General features: G+C 35.5%; 1 protein-coding gene across 12 annotated transcripts in view; it reads right to left on the reverse strand.

Moving 5' to 3' along the window:
- The window catches only part of LOC120425920 (RNA binding protein fox-1 homolog 1), a 344,723-nt gene that overhangs the window by 70,446 nt on the left and 252,419 nt on the right, over positions 1-21,858 (reverse strand). For 10 of the 12 annotated variants that reach the window (XM_039590596.2, XM_039590573.2, XM_039590565.2 and 7 more), the window contains exons 5-8: positions 21,372-21,425; positions 11,570-11,662; positions 1,299-1,353; positions 525-566 (exon numbers count right to left, since the gene is read on the reverse strand). In XM_039590596.2, the coding sequence (XP_039446530.1) occupies positions 525-566; positions 1,299-1,353; positions 11,570-11,662; positions 21,372-21,425 (244 nt within the window). The remainder of the gene's footprint in view (positions 1-524; positions 567-1,298; positions 1,354-11,569; positions 11,663-21,371; positions 21,426-21,858) is intronic. The other 2 variants (XM_039590611.2, XM_039590605.2) reach the window with 1 other exon arrangement.

Genomic DNA, 21,858 nt, shown 5'->3' on the forward strand with positions numbered 1-21,858 from the left:
AAACAAGATAAATGTTAGTTTAATTAATTTGTGAATTATTTTTTTTTAAATTGACATATGCAATCATTTAATTTTCGAATTGTAACATTTAATATTTATTCTATGATCAATTTCAAACCCTAAACAAAATTAAAAGCATTTTCATGCAAGCCATAAACATTCCAAAGCAACACATATGATTATATGTCACGCATACACGCAGCCATACGAAATCCATCAACGTTTTTCACACATATTTGTTTGTTATTGTGATCGCAAAATTAAACCCAAAAAAAAAACAAAATAAATCTCGTTTTTTGTTTATTTTTGCTGCACACAAGATTCAAAACCACATGTAAATTTCGTCCATCTGTCAAATCAACTAGATGTGTTCGGGTGATTGCACAAATTTGCAAATTGCTGTTACGCGGCACAAAACAACAAGCAAACAAAAAAAAAATCATAAACAAAGAAATGAAAATGAATGTTATTTTGCTGAGGAGAGCGGTGGGGGGTAGTCGGGTTAAAACAAACAGTTTGCTCACCCAGGGGAGGAGCTGCCACGGTGCCAGGCTTCGCCAGGAAAACTGATTTTTGCGAGTTTTTTTTTGGTTTTGGTTTTGTTTTGGTTTCGCAGCCGTTGAAGGGTGATTTGTGGTGAATATTTTTGTTTGAGGGGTGGTTGGTTTTATATTCATTTTTGATGATGGCGCGCGCGCAACAAGTTTTTTGTTGTTGTTTCGGGAGATGTTTCACACATGTTACACAAGATGGTAGTGGTGGTGGTGGTGGTGGTTGTTTGATTGGTGGTGATTGGTTTTTGTGGTTTCGATTCAAACAGGGAAGAAAAAAGAAGAAAGAAAGAAGAAATAACCTTTTAAAATCTGATAAACAGTGTTGGCTACACGAACGGGGACGCTTCTTTGCGAGGGTCAAATTGTTGTTTTTTTTAGTAGTAAGGGTATCAGTTTCATAGTCACTACTTAGAAGCTAGCAAACAAAACGGGACAGAGACTGGGACATAAAATTGTTAGTCAAAGGTAAAAGAAGAAGGAAATTCCTCTCAAGTAATAAGACGTGCTCTAAATTAAGGTTAAAAAATTACAACCGGAGAGATACTAAAGGAGCTCTAGTGAAGATCTTCCGAAGACGTATAGTTTTGACGAAAGCCAGAACCCAAATAAATAAATATTAACACAGTAGAAGAGTAACAGAAACCAGAGACAGACGGAAAGTGAGGCAAACTAACTAAGCTATAGAGTCTAACTTTGGGGTGTGGGGATTAGTACATTTGGTAGGTTAAGGTGAAAGTGACTTACCGCTCGACACAGCAGGAACCTTTTTACTTTGAACTCGGGCCGTTGCGTTATTGACCTACACAGCAGTGTGCGTGTGTATTTCGATGGTGGTGGTGTTGGTTGATGGGATATTCGAGGTTGCACAGATTGTTTGTTTTTGGTGTTTTTTTTTGTTTATGATTGTGGTGTGGTCGATTAAAGAAGAAACAGAAATCAATTAAATGCATTCAAGTGGGAACATTTAGTGTATAAATAGAGAGCAAATTGGGGGGAACATTTTAGAGGGGATAACAGTAGGATAAAAAACCGAAAATAGTTTATCTTTCGTTAAACTAAATCATGCAGTTTATGCTTCGCTAGAGAAATTCCAGAAGTGGGCGATCCCCCCCTCAATCAAGTGTGCTGGCCAAATTAATCCCACTTGATTGAGAGTTCGCCAAATTTTCTTAAAACTAACTTAATTAGCCATTTTCGCCTCCTTCGCCTCGGTTGACGACGTCTGGTTTTGACGGGAAACCTGTGAAAAAGGGGTGAAGAAAATTCCTCACCCACCCTGCCGGACGCGAAAGATTAATTTTACGAGCTTTTCGCCTTCTTCCGGAACCGTTTTCGCAACCAGCTTAATTACACTCTCTACTCGAAAACTGGCAAAAAAGAAAGCTTCTCACCATCATTATCGTGACTGTTAATAATGGTCAGGGGGGCAAACAAAAAACAACTCCTGAAAATTAATCGCTGGAGAAAGCTGGAAAATGTGAGAGCACTCATTAGGTTGATCCAATTTTGGTCCCAGATTGCGGATCGGAAAAAAACCTGCAAACAAACCCCCCCGTCAACAAATACAAGAGAAAGAAAAAGGGTGTTGGTTGCACCAGAAATGACCTCACATAATTGTGTGACCATTGAGCGATTAATTTTCACACTTTTCACCCCCGGGGTTGAATCGTTACTGGAAAAGGGAATTAAAAACCACACAACATCAACTCGCGCTCCGACCACAAATTTTCCACCAATAATTCAATATTGGTCGATGTGTGGGGTGGAAAAATCGCGGAAAAAATTTACCGACGCGGAAATCCCATTTCATCTGGTCGGAGTGGTATTTGCAGTGTGTAAATGGAAATTTTCATCCTTTGAAGCTACGCGGAATGAGCTAATTATTTGATTTACATATTCAAAGTACTTGCTTTGCGCACCGATGCAATTCATGGTGAAACCTGGTGTGGGATAATTCATCACGATTCGCTGTACAATTCACAATCTTTTTTATATGAGGAAAAAAATCATGATGATATTCAGTATGTGTAAATTTATCCCAATATTCCCATTAGAAAAGAAAATTTAAAAAAGAAAATTTCAAAGCATCAGTCATGATTGGCTGAAATCTTATCCGCAAAATTCATACTGAAAAGTAGTATAAACGCGGAGAAAACAATGGTTATATTATTTTAGGATTTCCAACCATTTTTTCTAATAGAACATAACTTTTTCGTTTTGTTTAAACGTCCATTATTCTATAGAAACAATAGTCATACTAAAGTTCGTGACGAATTGATCAAGAAAAGCGATAACTACTTCAATACCACAGTTCCTCTACAACTTCGAGGAGAACTTTTTCACCGCAATTGCCCTGGTCGCTTTCAACTGCAGTTGTGCAACTCTAATTAACTCGCTCGGAAATAATGGACCAATCAATCTTTCTTTAATTTAAAGTCTTCTTGTGTTCTCTCCGCCGGAGTCCTCTCGTCACGTGGCAAAAAGTTCAATCCACTGGCTTGGAAAATCGATTTTCATTCCGTTACTTTCCCGCACCGCGGAAGCGCACTCGGACGGACGACACTTGGAAATGAAAAGCTCGACCAAAGGAAAGCTCCCAAGATTTATCCACCCTTCGACTTAATCCGCGAGCGCGCGCCCGTTCGTTCCGAAAATGTATCGGTTTGTAATAATTTTTCCAACTTTCCCCTGAACCTTGCCCACCATGTCGAGCAAACTTTTTTCTTTCACCGAGGAAACTTTGGTCAGTCCGCATAAAAAGTCGGACGGGAATCTGTTCAACAGATTTGGTACGGTCCATTTTTTCCCCGAGCTCAACCGGAGAAAAAACCAGAAAGCTCTCTATAAATTCTGAGCAAACACCCGCTGCCGGCGCTGCCCCGAAGAGCTCGGAACAAATCACCAATCTGATTTCGAGAACGGCGCGGCGAAACGGACCGCAGAAGCTTATCCTTCTCTGGTGGCAGGACTTGGAGGCTGAAGGGTGTTGGGGCTGGTTAACCAAAATCTGCTGGCGAGCAACCGAGACCGACCTCGGGAATCGGCAGCAGTTTGGAAAGTATGATTAGTGTCCGTCTAATCCGACGGCGGTAAACTGTGGACTCGTTTTGAGGATTTTTTTTTACCGAAAAAGGAACGCAACTGCATTTGTAAATTGATTCATACAGAAGTTCACGATGAATTGAATCTATTGATTGACAAGGCTTTCTGTGCAAATCTGAGTAAAAAAGTTTCAAAAAGTATTAAAAATTACATACGAAGCTAAGAACCATTGTATCCTACTGACCATAGTGCTGATCACTATGAATCGGTTTCCAATATTATACTGCAATTCACGCTGACTTACATCTGGCATATTTGTTAAAATAAAGCACTGCTCACCTAGATCCACTAAACATGCAATAGTAGTTTGTATCAAATTGTAGTGTACATTTCATCATGAATTGCTTTAAAAACGAAATAATTTAAATTGCGACTTTTAATTTTCTTAACAACCACCCTACTCAATCAAGAATAAAAAAAAAATCATTCCAATCTGATTCGATTTCCCCGCCATGTCGACCTCCCAACGACGACGACGGCCAAGAATCATAAAATTTGAATGACGAGAAAACAATCTGCTCCTTGTCCTCCGTCAGTCCGACAGGTCCTTTATTGAGCAGATTATTTCCGCAGTCGTGTCCCGTGTCGCGGCTATTCATCGGAGCCAGTTTGCGAACCTTCTGTCATCCGAAGCGCTCGAAATGCCCGTGACGAGATTTATTCATGGTTGGTAAGCGTCAAAAAGAGCAAATTGGAACAATTTTGGAACGGTTTTTTTTTAAATGATCGATAACACCTTTTTGTTATGTTGAAGAGATCAGAAAGATTTGAAATCCTGTAATTGCAATGTTTAAATCTATTTTCATAAGATAAAAAAAAATGCATCTTTACTTGGATTTGAATAACCACGCCAAACAATAGGTTGATACTAGAGTTCATGGTGAATTTACCTTGAATATGTTTGAACAACTATACTTAGATTTTAATTGATTATTTTTTCTGTTGTGTTCATGAACAGACAGCAAATACATTTCAAAGATCAATGTCACTAAACTAGATTTCATCATGAATTTCATAGATTTTACCAAAACTCATTTCCCACCACATTTTATCGCCAATCTCCTAGTGAGGTCATTTCTGTTGCCCTTCCCCCAAACGAAGTCAATTTTTATGTTTCCCACGACAGTGGGCCATCCCTAGACGATGTCACGTTGATGAAGTTGTTCTGAAAACGGAAACACGGACGGAAAATCAACACTAAACGACTAATGGCGGTGTTGGTGGCGCGAATAAAAACCACATATTTCCGCATTAATGACCGGCGCCTGGCTCGTTCTCTCTCTCTCTACAGATTGTCAAACACTGAAACAAGAGGAATGTTTACGCGAATCGTTTTATTTCCCTCCGTTGGATTAACAACGGGGTTTTAGCGGCCGTAATTTGGTGAACCAGGGTCGGCTTGCTGATTGCCATCGAGAGTGGTGGAGTAATTTTTTCAATTATACTAAAACTAAAATTTTACTATTTTTAAAAATATCGAGCAATATTCGGCGTTGTAACGGAATTCAGGTAATTTTTTTAAGTGCTAAATTTGATCCATTTGGTCTTTTTTTCTTACCTCTCAGTTTCAGATTCGTGGTTAATTTTCAGAATCATGACGACGCGCGTTCTTCCGTTTCGTAACTCGTTGGATCTACGGAATCTGCGTTGCACAACAAGAAACATATGTTGACGATACTTTAATTGTTCAAGTGCTTTAAGGTAGGGCCTAACTTCGTTGCAATTTACGTTTTAAGGGATTACTTTATGGGAACAATCTTTCTACCGAGCAGTTTTTTTTGTGTTATTAAGGTCGAACAACGTTCTCTATGTTAGCGATTACGTTCGATTTGGAAACAATAGGACTATACTTAATTTCGAAAAAATACATTCGGCAAAGGCACGGTGCAAATACACAGAGAATTTAAAAAAGAATCACAACTAGTTAAGGTGAAGTTACTGTGAACAATTAGCGATGGCTGACTTGCATTGAATTTGAAAGATCTGAAGAATTTGTGTAAGTATAACAAAGAGATTAATATGAAATCTTATAATATTTTAAATATTTGATTGAAAGTTTGGCAAAACATTTCCAAAAAAAAAATATTTATTTGTAAAAATTTAATAGTTCAAATTTAACTCTCAAAATAGATTTTGTACACGCTCATAAAATGACTTTAAAATATTTTCAAATTAGATTTTTTTACAATTTGTAATTATTTTATTGTTAGTTTATATGAAAATTTGTCCCAACCATGTGCCAAAAAATGCCATTTTGTATGATTAGCTTGTCCTTACAAGTTTGCGGACTCTCTGATAGATTTGGTGCCTTCGTCAAAGTTGTAGGTTAAGGTTAGGAACTTTCAGAAATAAATAGGAACACTCTTTGTTTCATTTTACTATCCAATTTTTAATATGATCTTAAAAACAATATTTTTTTCAAAAAAAGTTTAAAATTTTAATGGAAATTTTAAGTGTAATCATCTGAAATTAATTTAAAATGCATTCCCTTGCATTTATTATCATTTTTTGGCATGTTAGGGTTGACTCTTTTGAATTTTGTTGAAATTTCAGTGTAAAATACCTCATTTTTTTTTTCTTTTTTCAAAACACGTTTGCAAGTTATAAGAATTTTCAGGTTAAAATATTCCAAGTTCCTTTTTTGTTGCAATTTATAAAGATTTTATTATGGAAAAACTAGAATTGAAAAATAGGGAATTTCGTATCCGTGTACCTATTTAAAATAGAAAATTCCTAATAATAATCTACAACTTTGCCGAAGACACCAAATCGATCAGTAAATCGCAAATTTGAATCTTCTCAGGATACAGATTTTCGACATGCCCATTTAGTATAACTAACCCGCAAAATTGTATAGAGACTTGTTTGAAAAAATTAATGATGCAAAATGGTTTCTTTTGACATAAGGAATTCATGGACAAAGTTTATCTGACTAATAAAATACCATATAAAAAATCTACAATAAATTTGCGAAATTTGAATTGAGACAGAAATTAACTCATCGAAAAATAGATATATTTTTTTCAAATTGAACAGCCTGAACCTAAATTTTCACGATTATAAAATAACAAACTTTTCTTAGCGTGCAAATAAAATTTCAAGTCAGCCATTTTTCCTATCGCCTCTTGCGAACGTATTAGTGATACCGCGGAGGAACGTCGGATGCATGTTATTTCAATTCTGTATACGAATGTTGGAATGTATGTGTGTGAATGCGTAGAGAGAGATAAACAAAAATACTGTTCTAAAATAGAGAGTTCAACAAACCGAACAAAAAGCTAACAAAACTTTCATTCCAAAACTGGAAAAATGTCGCAACAGTAGTAACAATAGAAAGAGGTAGTTTGTAGTAGTGGTGTTGGTGGTACACAAGTGAAAATGAGAAGCACTTTGTTTTCGTATAAAGATGCTGAACAGTACGGGTAGAGGTGGTATTGGTAACAACTAGAGAGAGCGAGACAACTTTGAATGTGTTGGTGAGGTCGCGCGCGCGAGGGCGTTCGCGGAAGAAGACAACAAAAGAAGCGATATCGTATGAGTGTAAGTGTGTGTTGGTGGCGACTGTAGTCGGAAGTGGTGGTAGTAGTGAGAGAGGCAGTTTACTATTTCTAAGCCTAGTATAACTGGGAGTAATGTTTGATTTAATCTCGGTTTTTGAGTTTTACAGTTTCAACCAGCGTAGTTTCGAAAGGTGGTTGAATACTTCTAGGTATTGTTCACGATATTTATAGACACAAATTTGCAGCCTTAGGGTAAGTAATAGTTTTAAATAAAATCAATCGAAACGCCAAACTCAAAACTGTTTAACAATACGGGGAAGTATCGGTTCTCAGAGTAGCAGCTTGCATCACACTAACGGTTAAAAAAGGTACAAATATTCCATATGCTTCCATGATCCAGAGTAATAAGTATGAATATCAAACGTATGGTAACCTAATAGTTTTGGATAATAGCGGTAAAAGATTAAAATTAATTAAAAACAAACTTTGAACACAATACTGAAAAACGCACATTTGTTCCACGTCAGAAACACTAAACGAAAAAATAAAAATGCAAATCGCACTAGGGTTATGATTTTGATATCTAAGGAAGGATCGTTCCAATGGGACACTACTATCTTTCCGTCACAAACAGTAGACTTGCAATTCATAAATTCGAAAAGAAAACGCAAATAAACGATAGTTAATCGAAACTAAACAACAGTTAGGTGAACATTGGAGTGAACATGGTCGCAGAAGAAGTTGAAACTGAACTAAAATAAAAAAGAAAGAAATACAGGAACATTGCGATCCATTCCAAAAGTATGTAAGAATATCAATCATTACTCGGTTAAAATATATGTTTAATAAATATCGAATCATACTCGGTTATGCGCAGCGCAATATGAAAGGCACTCCAAAAATAAGTGGGAACAATAGTTGGTAATAACGGTATAATGGTATCGGAAAAGAACGATCATATAATAATTATGTATAAATATATACGTTTCAGAGTACTCAGAACGACGTGCGTTTTCAACCAGTATATGAGGCAAAGAGTAGCGAAGCTGGCGCCATCTTCATGTCAGTTTCTCTTAGTCGAGACACAAACCTCTCCCCAACCCCTCACAGATGGCACCAGCTTCGCAGGGGAAGGTTTTCATCAAGGCATATATTCACTAGCGTCACAGTTTTTTTGGCTTCTCTGGTTCTCAATCATATAATGGTAGAATATTACAATAGAAACTGGCAACACTGCATGACTTTTCGGTTTTATAGGTATATAGATATTTATGTACGGGGGAGAGGGGAAATATATTTAAGGTCAGGGAACACAGGGCACTACTAAAGGGAAAAGGGGAAACACTACCGGGATGACGACACACAACAAGACTAATTATTTTGCTGGCTCTACACAACTTGCTGGCAACACTGCAGGAAAATGTTTTCGCGAAAAATTTATCACACTTCTTCCACTGCCCTCTCGCGGCCCATAAAAAGAAGAAAACGGTAGCCCAGGATTTACGTGTTTTCTTTACGACACAGCGCAAGTGATTAAGGATACTATAACAGTAGCACTTTGTCACGGGGAAATAAATTTCTCATACTTTGCAGCGGCGGCAGCGACGCGGAGGTGTAGTTGCTTTTTAAGGGAACTTTTGCACTTGCCACACAAACAATTCTCCAGTTCAGTTGTGATAAAACTTGGGAGAACAAGAAAAAAGTCCACGTTTGATAAATGGTCCATTCTTAATTCGAGTCGGGAAGAAAGCGAAATATTTGAAATATGCAGGCGAATGAAAATTAATGAGAGTAACAGCGCCACACTTTGCGCCGCTTCATTTTCAGACGCCGTCGTCGCGTTAACTCAATAAAATTAGGGATTTAATGAAGAATCCTCGGCAATGAAGTAATTTATCCGGACGAGACATCGCCCGGCAGATTCACGGTTGAGACTTTGGCCTGGCAGTAAATTATGGGCCCCCAAAATTGTAAACTGAGCAGTTAATATTATCGCGGAAATAAAGGGGCCGGTAAATGTTTTTGAATGGGTTGGTTCTTCTTTGTTTTTGAAATCATGTGCAAAATAAAAATGTTTAAAAGTTGATAGATCATTTTTGGAATAAAGTTACAACAACGTAGTCCGACGTCATTATGAAAGTTTTTAATATTTATTATTAAATTTTAAATAAACGAATCATGAACAAAGAAGTTTATTTTATTAAATTCTAAGTCTGCGACCCCATATAAGTATTAATTTGTATGGTTGACTGCATTGAAAATTACTTAATACATTTTCCAATATATTTCATCAGCGCCGTTTTGGCCGCCATCTTGAATAAACAAATTCTAAATCATTTTAATGTAGTTTAGAAGTCATACTTAAGCTCGATAATCAAAAGAAAGACATCGAAAAATATTTTCTTTACGTGATTCGATTATCCGAAGATTCGATTTTCCGAAGTGAAATTTAACCGAGTCTGGACTTTATAATCAAATTAATTTATCATAAAGCATGACATGACGTAGGACTACGATTTATCAATTAATTTTAAAATATTATTTTTCCAAACTGGGAATAATACAAGATTTTCACCTATATTTTAATTAAAAATAAGCAAATAAAATTGTTTGATAAAGCGAAATTTATGGCAGTCAGCCTAAATAAGACTTAATAAATTATTTAGTATTTAATTGATTTATGTTTTCTCAATCAAGTTTAAAAAAAAGATTTCTCAAAGATCCAAAATCGAAAATATTTTATTTATAAATTAAACATAAACCTGCTTAAATACGTAGGCCTACGTCAAAACAAATAATCGAAAATTTATGTAAAAGAATATTTTTGAAACGAGAATTATAACTGATTTTTAACAAGCAATTTTTTTAAGTGTTCAATTTTGCGAAATAATGAAATAGTGGTTGATGCAACAATTTGCAAAATTGCAAAAAAATCCGATTTCAATGAAATTTTTTAGACGTGTTATACTAGGCCTATATAAGCAATTTTTTGAGCCAATTGTACTCAAAAATGACATTTGAGGAGGGCGTAAGTTATTGAAATATTTTCGTATTTTGTAATTTTAAAATTACTGCACCTCAAAAAGCCGTTGCATCGTATCAAAAAGTGTTCAAAGACAAACTAGTAGTAAATTTGACACGCCAATTCTATGAGATTTTTAAGTTTTAAAGTAAAATTTTAAGGTAATGTCACGATTTTTTTTCGTTCATAATTTTTGAGGAAATAGCCTAAGATGTTACAAAAAGACTCACGAAAAATGCAGGATGGTATGTCTCTCCTAAAAAAAGGCAAACTGATGGGAAGTTGGACCGGTAAAAATATTTTGGAGACTAAAAAATCAAGTCTGTAATTTAAAAATTTCCAAAAAACACAAAAAAAGATATTTTTTCAGCATTTTTATTTTTAAAACCGCTGTATCTTCACAAGGATTGGACAAAGAACAATGGTCAATATGGAGATTTTTATGTAAAATTGTCTGGGGAATCGATTCCCACTATCGCTATTTAAAAATTTTGACGTTTAGACCACTTAAAAAAAGTTTTAGTAAATGTTTTTTTATTTTTTTAAGAGAGACGTAATATCCTGCATTTTTCGTGAGCCTTTTTGTAACATCTCAGGCTATTTCCTCAAAAAAATCGGGACATCACCTTAAAATTTATTTTTTTAACTAAAAAAATGAGAAATCTCATAAAAGTGGCGTTTATTTTTCTTTCAGTGTATTTTTTTCAGAAAGCCCGTCCAATTTCTTACAAGTTTGTCTTTGACCACTTTATGATACGATGCAATGGCTTTTTGAGGCACAGTAATTTTTAAATTAAAAAATACAAAAATATTTAAATAACTAACGCCCTTCTCAAATGTCATTTTACTAGCCCTAGTCATAACCAACAGTTTAACGTAGGACTACGGCAAATTAATTAAATTGATGTTTATTATGATATATTACATTTCTAGCAACAGAAACCAAATCATATAAATTTTAGTTCTTTTAAAAAATTTCATCTCACGCAACATCTTAAATGTCATCACATTCAGCGAGGACCCTCCATCAAGTGCACATGACATGCCTGGGGGGGTAACTAATTACGGTTTTAACATGATCCAGCTGCTTGCAACAACTAAGCACTACAGAAAAGGGGAAGCGGCCACCCCAGTTAAAGGCGGCGGATGCACTTAAGGACGCAATCCTTCTTCCCTAAGTGCCATGGAGCTCGAGAACCAGCAAAATAATTAGCACCAAGTTTCTGCAGTCGTTGGAACTAGCTGAAAATCTAGGATTATTTTTCATATAAAACTAACATCTAGTATATATTGACGGGGGAACGGGAGGGGGAATTTATCGAGGATTTTGGTCTTATTCGGGAAATTTAAGGGAAAGGGGGGGTAGTAATAAAAAATCTGTTCATGCACACCTCAATCTTGCGTCCCTCAACCACAGTGCCGTGAAGACGTTCGCGTGCTCGCTCCGCATCGCTACTATTAGCGAATGTTACAAAACCGAATCCCTACATGCAAAAAGGACAGAACAAGAAACATGCATTAAAAAACAGCGGTTCGCTCAAAAACAACGTGCAACAAAAAATATTATTCTTTATTTTTTGGTATTTTTTTGTTTTGCATATATATACTTTTTTTTGTTCAGTGAAAAGTGTGTCTGTGTAAACAACACAACATCTTTGGAAGGTTTAACTTTTGCGTTTATTATTTTTTAAACTTGCTCTAACAGACAGTACAGTTCAATTGCTTTTTATTATTCCGATCGATTTTACGCTTTAAATGGGTTACGTTTTAAAAACTCAAAAAATACAAAAGAACAGACTTGCTCTAAAGTGGTATGAATACTGTTTTGGAAAAAAAGAATAAAATAAGAAACAAAAAAGGTTGGTTCCATGTAACAATTACTCTAACGGTCTGCACAGGAGCTGAAGGGTTAGTAGTTATAGCAATAGAAGTAGAGAGAGAAAGTAAATAGAAGTAGTAAGGTTTGTTTTGCTCGTTGCAGCGGAATCAACAACAATTCAAATAATGAACGAAAAACCGCAATCGGAAAAACAACTGTCTATAGGCGTCACAATCATCATCATACTCATAAAAAAACATTGTGTAATTGTTATTGTAGGTTTCACTAAAATAAAAAATGTAATTAAAAAAAGCATAACTGTAGAGGTGAAGGGAGATGGAAATAAAACAAAAGAGAGAAAAACAGTTGAAAAAAGAGAGAAAATTATGCAATTGATCTGTTTTGAACAATGAATAGGGAAAAATGAATAAATTATAGACAATCACAATAATTTTGAGAGAGGGAGAGACAGAAAGGTGGAGGTGAAATGTGTTTGTGGCTGTTGTCATACATTATTTGCGCTCATTTAAATGATACACGGTTGAACAAAATATGAAAACAGATTTTCCGCACCGCTGCAATGATGCCCATAAAAAGGGTGCTTTAAAATTCATTGGTACACATAAAAGTGGGCTTTTAACACGGGAGGAGGATGGTTGAAATTAAATTGTTCGTTAAATGCTATTCAGGTGTTAACCGTTCGAGCAGACTAATTTATTTTTACCGGAAACGATAGGTGTTTAAACGTGTGTTTGTGTTAAATTAAGCAATTTATAGCAAAATTGTTAAAAGAAAAATAAAACTATAAAATTTAGTTCGTCGTCTACCTATAATTTGTACGTGTTCGTGTTTGCGTGTACTTTTTACGGTGTCATTTGTGCTGATTAAGATTAGTACTATCCTACCATCATTCGATATGCCACGCCCCTTTAGTGGTTTAACAGGTTTTACAAATTACACCAATTCTACCGATATCAATTGTGGTTGATTATTGCATTCACTATGCTTTAATCTTGAAGGATAGTGGACATTTTTTTTGCATGAAATTCAGATTTAAAAAAATAATTGATGTACAATTTGGTATTATAACTCATAACTTAAAGGCTATTATTAAAAAAATATGAGAAAACGTTAACCTACGCCAAATTAAAAAAAATCCAATTAGTTTTTCATGGATTAAACAAAGATCATAACAAATAAAAAAGAAACTTGAAGTTAAATAAAATCTCAGTCATTATATTTTTCAACGAAAAAATATTAAAATAAACCCAAGTCAAGAAAAAAAGAGTTGTTTCAAACAATTTTGCTCCTTTTTAAAAAAATTATAAAATGATATTTCTATGTTTAAAAAATAAATGACGCTGGTATCATAAATGTAAATTTTACATGTTTGTTTTTCATATCATCTAATTCCAAATTTCATAAAAAAAATCCTCCACGTTCTCACGATCCTATTGTTCTCTTAACAACAAACAACCCCACAATAAAAAAACGTGTGAAGCATTCCATCGCAAGCACACAAGCATTGTTTTTTTTAGCTGTTGTGTTCTCTCCCTAGGAAACAAAAACGTCACCTGTCAAAACTCTAACCTAATACACACAAAGGCGTGCGCGCGTCACAACACGGTCCAAAATAGCAATCACAAACAAGGAATCATTCCAGGAAACTCTTTTTTCAGGTGTCAGGTGTGTGTATTGTACTGTCTTGTGTGTGTATTTGTGACACATGATCGTGTTTGACTGTACGCGTGAAGGCATGATTCATATTAATGTTGAATAAACAATAGAGCATGCAAAACACTGATTTATGTGACATTTTGAAACAATTGATGCAATTTTTAGAAAAAAGGGCGTGGCTCAGTAATCTTGTGTTGAATGTTTCGGTCGTTTTAATTGAAAAAAAAAAAACAAAACAAAAGAAAACACCTAACAAAGAACTCAAAAGTGTTCAGTGAATGGTTCAAGCGATATAAAAACATAACAAACGGTCATTCTGTCAGTACTTTCGTCAAACACTAAGAAGGGAACATTCAGCCCAACAAACTAAAAATAAATAAAACAATAAAGAAGACAAAAAGAGAAACACGTTCCAAGAGGCAAATCAAAAAGTGATTGTACAGAACTAAAACAATTCTGAGGTGGGATTCTTTCCACTTCAAGAGGCAGAAAATGTTGAATAAGAAGGGAAAGAATAAAAACAAACACCGTCGTACTTTTTAGAATCACAAACACACAAACATAGCATTTGCCGGAAAAGTGTCGAAAATTGGAACAATAGAAGAAAGCGTAAACGAATCTCAAAACAAAAAGTTCGTAATTAGGGGACCATCCCTGAATTATCTCTCTTTCTCTGTCTGTGTATCGTCATCAATGTTAAGATTGTGTAAAGGTTATAGGACAAGCACAATCGTTTTGAATCAACCTATTTGGGTCTTGATTGGATCAATTTGATTTTTGATGGATAACGTCAACACTCGGAAAAGGAAGTTGATCGAAAAGGTCAACGAGTCCAGTAGATGAACATTGTTAACATTAAAAATCAGAAAATTTTGAAGTTTAAGGATTGAGAGTAGCTGCTTTGTTTTAAATCATTTTTATAAAAAAAAATTATAACTTTTATTTTTGCAATCAAATTATCATAACATTTCATGATATTACACCGCACCGCAAAAAAGAAGTCCAGAGTTTTTTTTGAAAAGGACCAATAAACTATTGTCTTTCATATGTTTATAGGACCTAATCAAAAAAAACTCTAGAAGTGTAAATAAATTTGGCTACAAGAACATTGTGTGAATTTAGAAGGTGTAAATTTGGTGGTGTAAATATTACGTTTTTTACGATAAAATATTACCTAATTCTTAGCGTAAAAAAAAAGCATTACACCGAAAATAGGTAAATTTACACATTTTAAGATGTAACATTATTTTGTTCAAAAATAAAAGGTGTACTAATTCCCAGATGTAATATTAACATTTTTAAACTGTGTTGTACGATAAACCTACTTGACCGAAATATTAAGCTCAGATTGGCTTTTACCATTCACAGCAAAAAAAAAATATTATGTTTTTCAATTTAAAGTTACATAGTAAAAAATGCAATGGCAAAATCGCATGCAAAAAAACAAATCGGTGGAATTCGAACCCAGCAAACACGGAGGAAACTGCGCCTCAGTCCGCATGGCTATCTGTACTGTTTGATTATTAAAAGTTTAACATAATAATATAAATTTTAACGATTTGTTGAAAAAAATAACAAGAAAATATTATCAATCGAATTCGATAAAAAACAAGTTTTTGGCAAAGAACGACATATTAAACATCATTTTATTTTGAAGGTTTGATGGTGAATATATCTCATTTCCACTGTAATTTTACGTAAATTTTCACACGTAAAAACCAGTAAATTTACAAATTTTTGGAGGTAATACTATACATTTTATCAATCAGTTAAAAGTTTTTAAAAATTATTCCATAAAAAATAAAGATTTTGGAAAAGGATGACACAGTGAACATCATTTAATTTTGATGGTTTGATGGTGATTATTTTTTTCCGCTGTTTTTTTTTACGTAAAGTGAATTTACATATTTTTATAGGTAATGTTTTATTTTATATTTTATTTTATTAAACAAAAACATCATTTAATATTGAGATTTGATAGTAAATATTATCTCTTTTTTGGTGAATTTGTACGTTAAATTATTTGAAATATGTAATATTACACGTAAAAGAAGTAAATTTACATATCTATAGAGGTAATATTATACATTTTTTTACACAAAATCAGTCAACAATCCCCGATGTAATATTACCAGGAATTAACAAAAAAAGAATTAAACAAAAAGGTAAAGGAGTTAATTATCAATAATTTGCCTTCAACCGGAAATTTGCCTTCAAACCGGAATCGGAAATGAGGCAAATAAAATCAACACAATCGCAAAAATCCCTTTTCCTTCACCACAAGGAATTCCCCGATAAAATTGAAAATAATTGGCCCAAAAATGGCAACAATGAACCTAGCCAAAGTTAATTGAACAAAGTTGCGGGGTGAACAGTAAATTGTCAGCGAGAGCTTTTTTCCGGCAGGCAAGATAGACGAGCCAAAAAGTTAAAGTTCAATACTTGGCGAACTGCGAGAGTGGGAGGGGCAGAGTTACGGTAAAACCGCCTCCAGGTGGTTTTCCGGAAAATTTGTGTTTCTGATTTTATCTCCCCTTCGGAGTGGTGTGTGGTGTGGATTTTGGGTTGTAAATCAGGAAAATTTATGCTGCTCGAGACAGTTTTTGCCAGAGTTTTTCGGCAAGCGAAAATGGGGTCTAATGAAGCCCCTTTTCTGCCCCTTGGTCCGGAAAATGTTCGGGTGAAAAAATCAAGTAAATACAACACCACCCTCGCAAACACTGACAATGACAGAGGTTACACTGGTGAGCAGGCTTGCCACAAATACAGATTTTTTTGGCACATACCAAACACTCAATCGAGTATAACTTTAAAGAATAATATTCTTACCAAAAACTGAACATGTCAAAAGATGCTAACAATGTTTATCTTTTTGGCCAATTTAACAAAAACTGCTCAAATTTATTTTAACTGTAAAAAAATTCGTTTGTGTTTCGGGCCTGTGCTGAAAAATCTGTATTTTGTGGCAAGCCTGCTGGTGAGCTTATTTTTTTTGCTGTGTGGTGGGATTTGGGCGAGGGGAATTATAATTTAATGAGCCGAAGCGTAATTGAATGAATGATAAATGTTATGGGATCAGTTTGGGGTGGAGAGGTAGGTGAAAGGTATCAACCCCAACCTAGCAAAAGGGATGAAAAGTTGTTTATTGCGTTCGAAAGAGCGAATTATTATGAATAATTTAGTCCGAAGCCCACACGCCGGCCGGACGACATGCTTTCGGGGCTTAGAGGGTCAGTAATAAGCTCTGTTCGGTGCTTAATTGAGTGAACTTGGGCGGAAAGTCTTTTGGGATTGTCCGAAGTTGATTTTGCTGTTAGATGAAAGTCCAAACATGGTTGGGGTAATCAGATTTGAATAATTGGATAGCAATCACCTTTTTGTGCAAAGTTGTCATGCCAAATAGACTTAGTTGCTCACATCAAACATAATTTCATTTGAAATCAAAGCTCAACTTCACGGAATTTTCAGTGTCACAGACCAATATCGATCATGAACGGACAAAGAGTCATCAAATAACATTCTCTACATCAAAACTGTTCCCCAATCATGCCCAGGATTATTTCCTTCTGACTGATCCCACGCCAATCCAATGAATAACTTTTCCATGCCATGATTCATTTATCTCTCCGGCAGCACCATGTCAGTGTCCAGCCCGGAGAGATATGGTACGTTCGTTTGAAGAGCCGGTGCGGCACTGAGTGCCGCACTCGTCGGTGTCAGTTTTGGTTCAATCGAACGTCATTTGTCAGTGCGCGTGGAACTCGCATGAAACTGAAAAAATATCGAGTGCGGCACTAGAGTTTCAGTTCCAAGATGGCGGCGAAACTCGTGCGGAACTAGCGCGAGTTTCTTCAAAGAAACACTTTGACAGCTCTGAGTGCGGCACTCAGTGTGGCACTAGCCATCAAACGAACGTACCAATAGAGGGACAAAGATTAATTGAACGTTTGATGTCGTCGTCACATCTTGCGAAAAGTGTCATGCAAACATGCCCCCTCCCTACGACAAGTGCCGGAATCAGGTCATCTCGAAGTACTACGAGCAAGTCGTAAAAGACTGCTTTCAAAGCGATGATGAAAGGGAAGACATCACTCGGAACAGAGCTCTCCGGTAGCAGCTAGTTGTTGACTCGTTCTCACCTCTGATAACTTAATAAATAATAGCTTCTGAGGTCGAACGGTGTGGTTTGTACTTCGGTTATAGGAAGTCCCCAAAAGGGGTTTGTTTACATTGGAGAGGTGTAGTAAATTGCAGTTTTCCAAGTGCTCTCTTACGCCATTCATTTCATACTTGAGTGTTACAAGTTTAGGGCAGATGAAGGGCCATTATGGTTGAAACTTTCTACACGAAAAGGGGGGAAGTTCATGAAAACCGAAGACCGAATAGTTTAACAACATTCTACAATTATTTCAACCAAAAATCTTGAAAGTTTCATTAGGTTTGCTTCAAATTTACTTTATTATCACTATCTTTACCGTATCATCGTATCTTTTACCCTGTCTGAAAATTAAATTTAAAGACTGAGATAACCTTATAAGCATATTCCAGTTTTGATGCATGCTATAATTTCCCATTATTTCATTGCCGTCTAGCGAGTATTGGATTGGAATCAAGCACACAAGTCCAGAAGTTATTACAAAAGGGTAGTTTTTTTTAAAAGAAATCTTACCAATTACTTACTCTAAGAAATTGTAAAATATTGAAGATCGGGCTACACTGTTAAGTAATGAGCATCTGAAGCATCTGAAATTTTGTATATTATTTCAAAATCAGTGGTAAATTTTAATAAAAATAACCTCATAAACTTTTTTTTTAAATATTTAAACTTTGAAGATCTGGCATCACTGCCATGAGATAACAATCTAAATTATTAAAAAAAATAACTTCCAGACCTACTTATATGCTTGAAAAAGTATTTGACCATTTTAATAATGTTTGACGATCTGGCAACACTGTCTTAAGTTTTTTGGAATTAAATTATCGAAGTTTTAACTTTGAGGATCCATAAAAAACACATTTTTATATTTTAAATCTTATTTTATCAAAATAAACGGAATCGCAAATGAAAACAACGTCAAGAACACATCCTGGACGGAAAAAGTCCACTTCCACGAAAACAGCGGTTTTTATTGTTATAACTTCACTCCTCATGCCGGGAAAAACTTTTTCCGAGCGAAACAAAACTCGCACACACACCGAAGAAAAAAAGTCGTAACGTCAAATCCACCCAAACGATGTGTATAAATCCCCAATTTTCAGACACACAAATTAGGAAAGAGCGACTCCAGCCACCGGAGAAAAATGCTCTTATTAAAAAGTTTTCGTCCTCGTACATTGGGCGAGTGGAGGCAAAACTTTGCCACAACGAACCGAAAGTTTCTTTTCTTCTGCTCGGCAGTCGAGCGAATTTGTTTACATTCGATCCAAGTTTTAATCATCTTTCGTAAACAGATTTGCGCGCACATTGACAAAGAATCAAGTCTCGAGAGCCGATTATTTAACTTTGCGCTTTTGTAATTGAGAGAGAGACATTGGCACACAATTTAGCGGCGATTTGAGGTTCTGCTTTGAAATGAACTTATTTTCATTTCGCATTGAAATGAACTTATTTTCAACGAAGATTTAGTAGCTCTTCAGCATTACCATGCCAGTGGTAAGTCCGGAGGGATGCCACGTATTTGCGATAATTGCAAACTTATCTGTCATGAAAAGAACCTCTAAAAAGCACGTAAAACTTCTCGACTAAACAATCCACATCAATTTCCATCAAAAACATTTCCAATTAAGAAACAAAACAAAAGACGAAGATGCCACTCTCAAATCCTTTCTTTTTGAGTCATTCCAAAACCACAAAATCGACAATTAAAAGCGTAAAGAAAACTCCGTTTCGAAGTAACTCCAACTAAGAACATTTCAGGCAGAAGGATGAAAACAATGACACATTCCGCGGGGATGAGCATGATGATTCGAGACAGAGATAGAGCTTTCAAGTATTTTTAATTTCAACCAAAAATGTCTAATTAAACTTTCATTGGCAACAATCAGGCTATGTTTGTGTGTTCAAGTGTGTGATTAAGTGTGTGTTCAATAGAGTTGGGTTAGTACAGTAAGAAGAGTGAATGAAAGATAGAGAGAGCATTAAATGAAAACTTTCGAGCATCAAATGTGAAAGAGACGACGCTATAAAACTAGTAATCGCAGTTGCAAGGTTAGAAAAAGATAGGAAAAGTAAAGGAAAAGATACTGATAAATGATAACGATGGTGTGTGTGTGTATTTTGGGTGTGATGTGAAGGTGAGCGTTTCTTTGGGAGTCGCAGTATTTTTTTTTCGTAAACTTTATCTCTTCAACTATAGCAGTTCATAAAAAGTACACAAAATAAACTATGTATGAGTAGAAAGAAACGAACCAAAAAAGGAAAGTATAGTACAAAGTAAGAAGAAACTCTGGTAGTATGTAGAGAAACCAACGAGGAAAATAAAAAGTAGAAAAACGAAACAACAAAAAAGGTGTTAAAATATATATAAACAAAAGAAAAAAAAAGATTATATTTTTTGATTGCAAATTGTTTTTAAGCGTAATTTTCATGTTTTTTTCATTTATGTAATAATGGGATCAATCGTGACCTAACGAGACCTGCGCTAGCTTAACCTGAATCTGGTTGGGGTGTTGTTGGGGGAAGAGGGGGAATAAATCATAATCCTTACAAACGAGCTAACCGATGTTGCATAAGTAGAGAACGGGAGATAAAAAAGTTAACAAACCAATCCTTTTGTGTGCACATTCCACCAATTAAAAGGATCCACGAGGTCCAGGATTTTTCTTGCGAATTAATCACGACTTTACGAGCGCCGCCATAACTGACGGGACGGGTGGAAATTTTTAATTAATTTTCCCCGTTGAACAGAGTTTTTAATCAACATTTGCACGCACACAAACACATTCTGTGCTTTCTCTAATTACAAAAGTCAGCTGCGTTTAATTCTGCCGCGGGTTAAGTGAATCGCAAATGAGATTGGTTTCTAAACTTTTTTTCTCTCTCTCGTTTTATGAATTGTACGCGCGCTTCCCTGAATTGAATTGAAACAGCTTTAATTGAGTGCTGATTGAAGCGTTTGTACTACCTTGAAGATTGTGTTAAGGGGGAGAACTTTGTTGGAACAATCGCTGGCAATTTGACGAAAATCAACAATTTGGTGGCTCCAGAGAGGAGTTTAGGCTGTATCTCTTCAGCATTACTATTTCAGTGTCTATTCCGGAGAGATAATCAGTTTAATTAAATATAACAGAAACCTCCGAAGTTAACAAGAATCAAGTTTTTTACATGATTTTACTGCATTTTTTTTAGCATAGGCTCAATCAAACATTTCAGAAGCCAAAAATGTTTTCCTCCTTTCAATCTTCAAGGTAAACAAATTTCATTAACCAGCAACTTTTTTGCTCCGTCGAAATTAAAAAAGCAACTTTCGTAATCTCTGCGCGAAAACTCAGATCCTAACACGAACCCAGCTGGACCAGGTTCCAAACTTTGTCCTGACGCTATCTCTTTGCTCTGCTATCCGGTGGAATTTTATTTAATTAAAAATCAACTAAACCACCAGCACTGACTGTGACTGACTGCTGCTAGCGGGGTTCGAGATAGTTAAAACTAAAAACAAAAAAAAACTTTGGACAGTAAAACAAAACGACCAACGTACCTTGCTGCCGCGCTCGTTGAATATGATCTCCACGTCCAGGATGGTGCCGAATTGCTGCGAATTGCGGGAAAGTTGGGAATTAATCTCAATTGTTGTGATTTTAAGCCACTCCACTTCGAAGGGAGAACGCAAAAGTTACAGATCTCGTGAAATCGTCACTCGAAGTGAGGATGGGATTGAATTTAATTTAAACTTGCTCCACATGTTTCCGAGCAAATGCTTGATTTCGCTTTCGAAATGACTTATTTTAGTTGTCTTATTAAAATCACAATGCAAACCTCAATAGTATCATTTGTTCAAATCATTGCCTCCGGCAAAAGTCTTGCAACTGAATTATAGCAGGTGCAGAATCAATCAGCAAACGATGCTGTTCACGTCGATGAATCCATCCAATTAGATTATTGTGAACTGATGTGGTTTGCGGGTCGAAGAGCTCAGCCCACGATCAGTCTGCCGCCGGAAGGATAATTTTCCTCCTCAATACATT

The sequence above is a fragment of the Culex pipiens genome, chromosome 3 (genome assembly GCF_016801865.2).
Source record: "Culex pipiens pallens isolate TS chromosome 3, TS_CPP_V2, whole genome shotgun sequence".
NCBI lineage: Eukaryota > Metazoa > Arthropoda > Insecta > Diptera > Culicidae > Culex > Culex pipiens.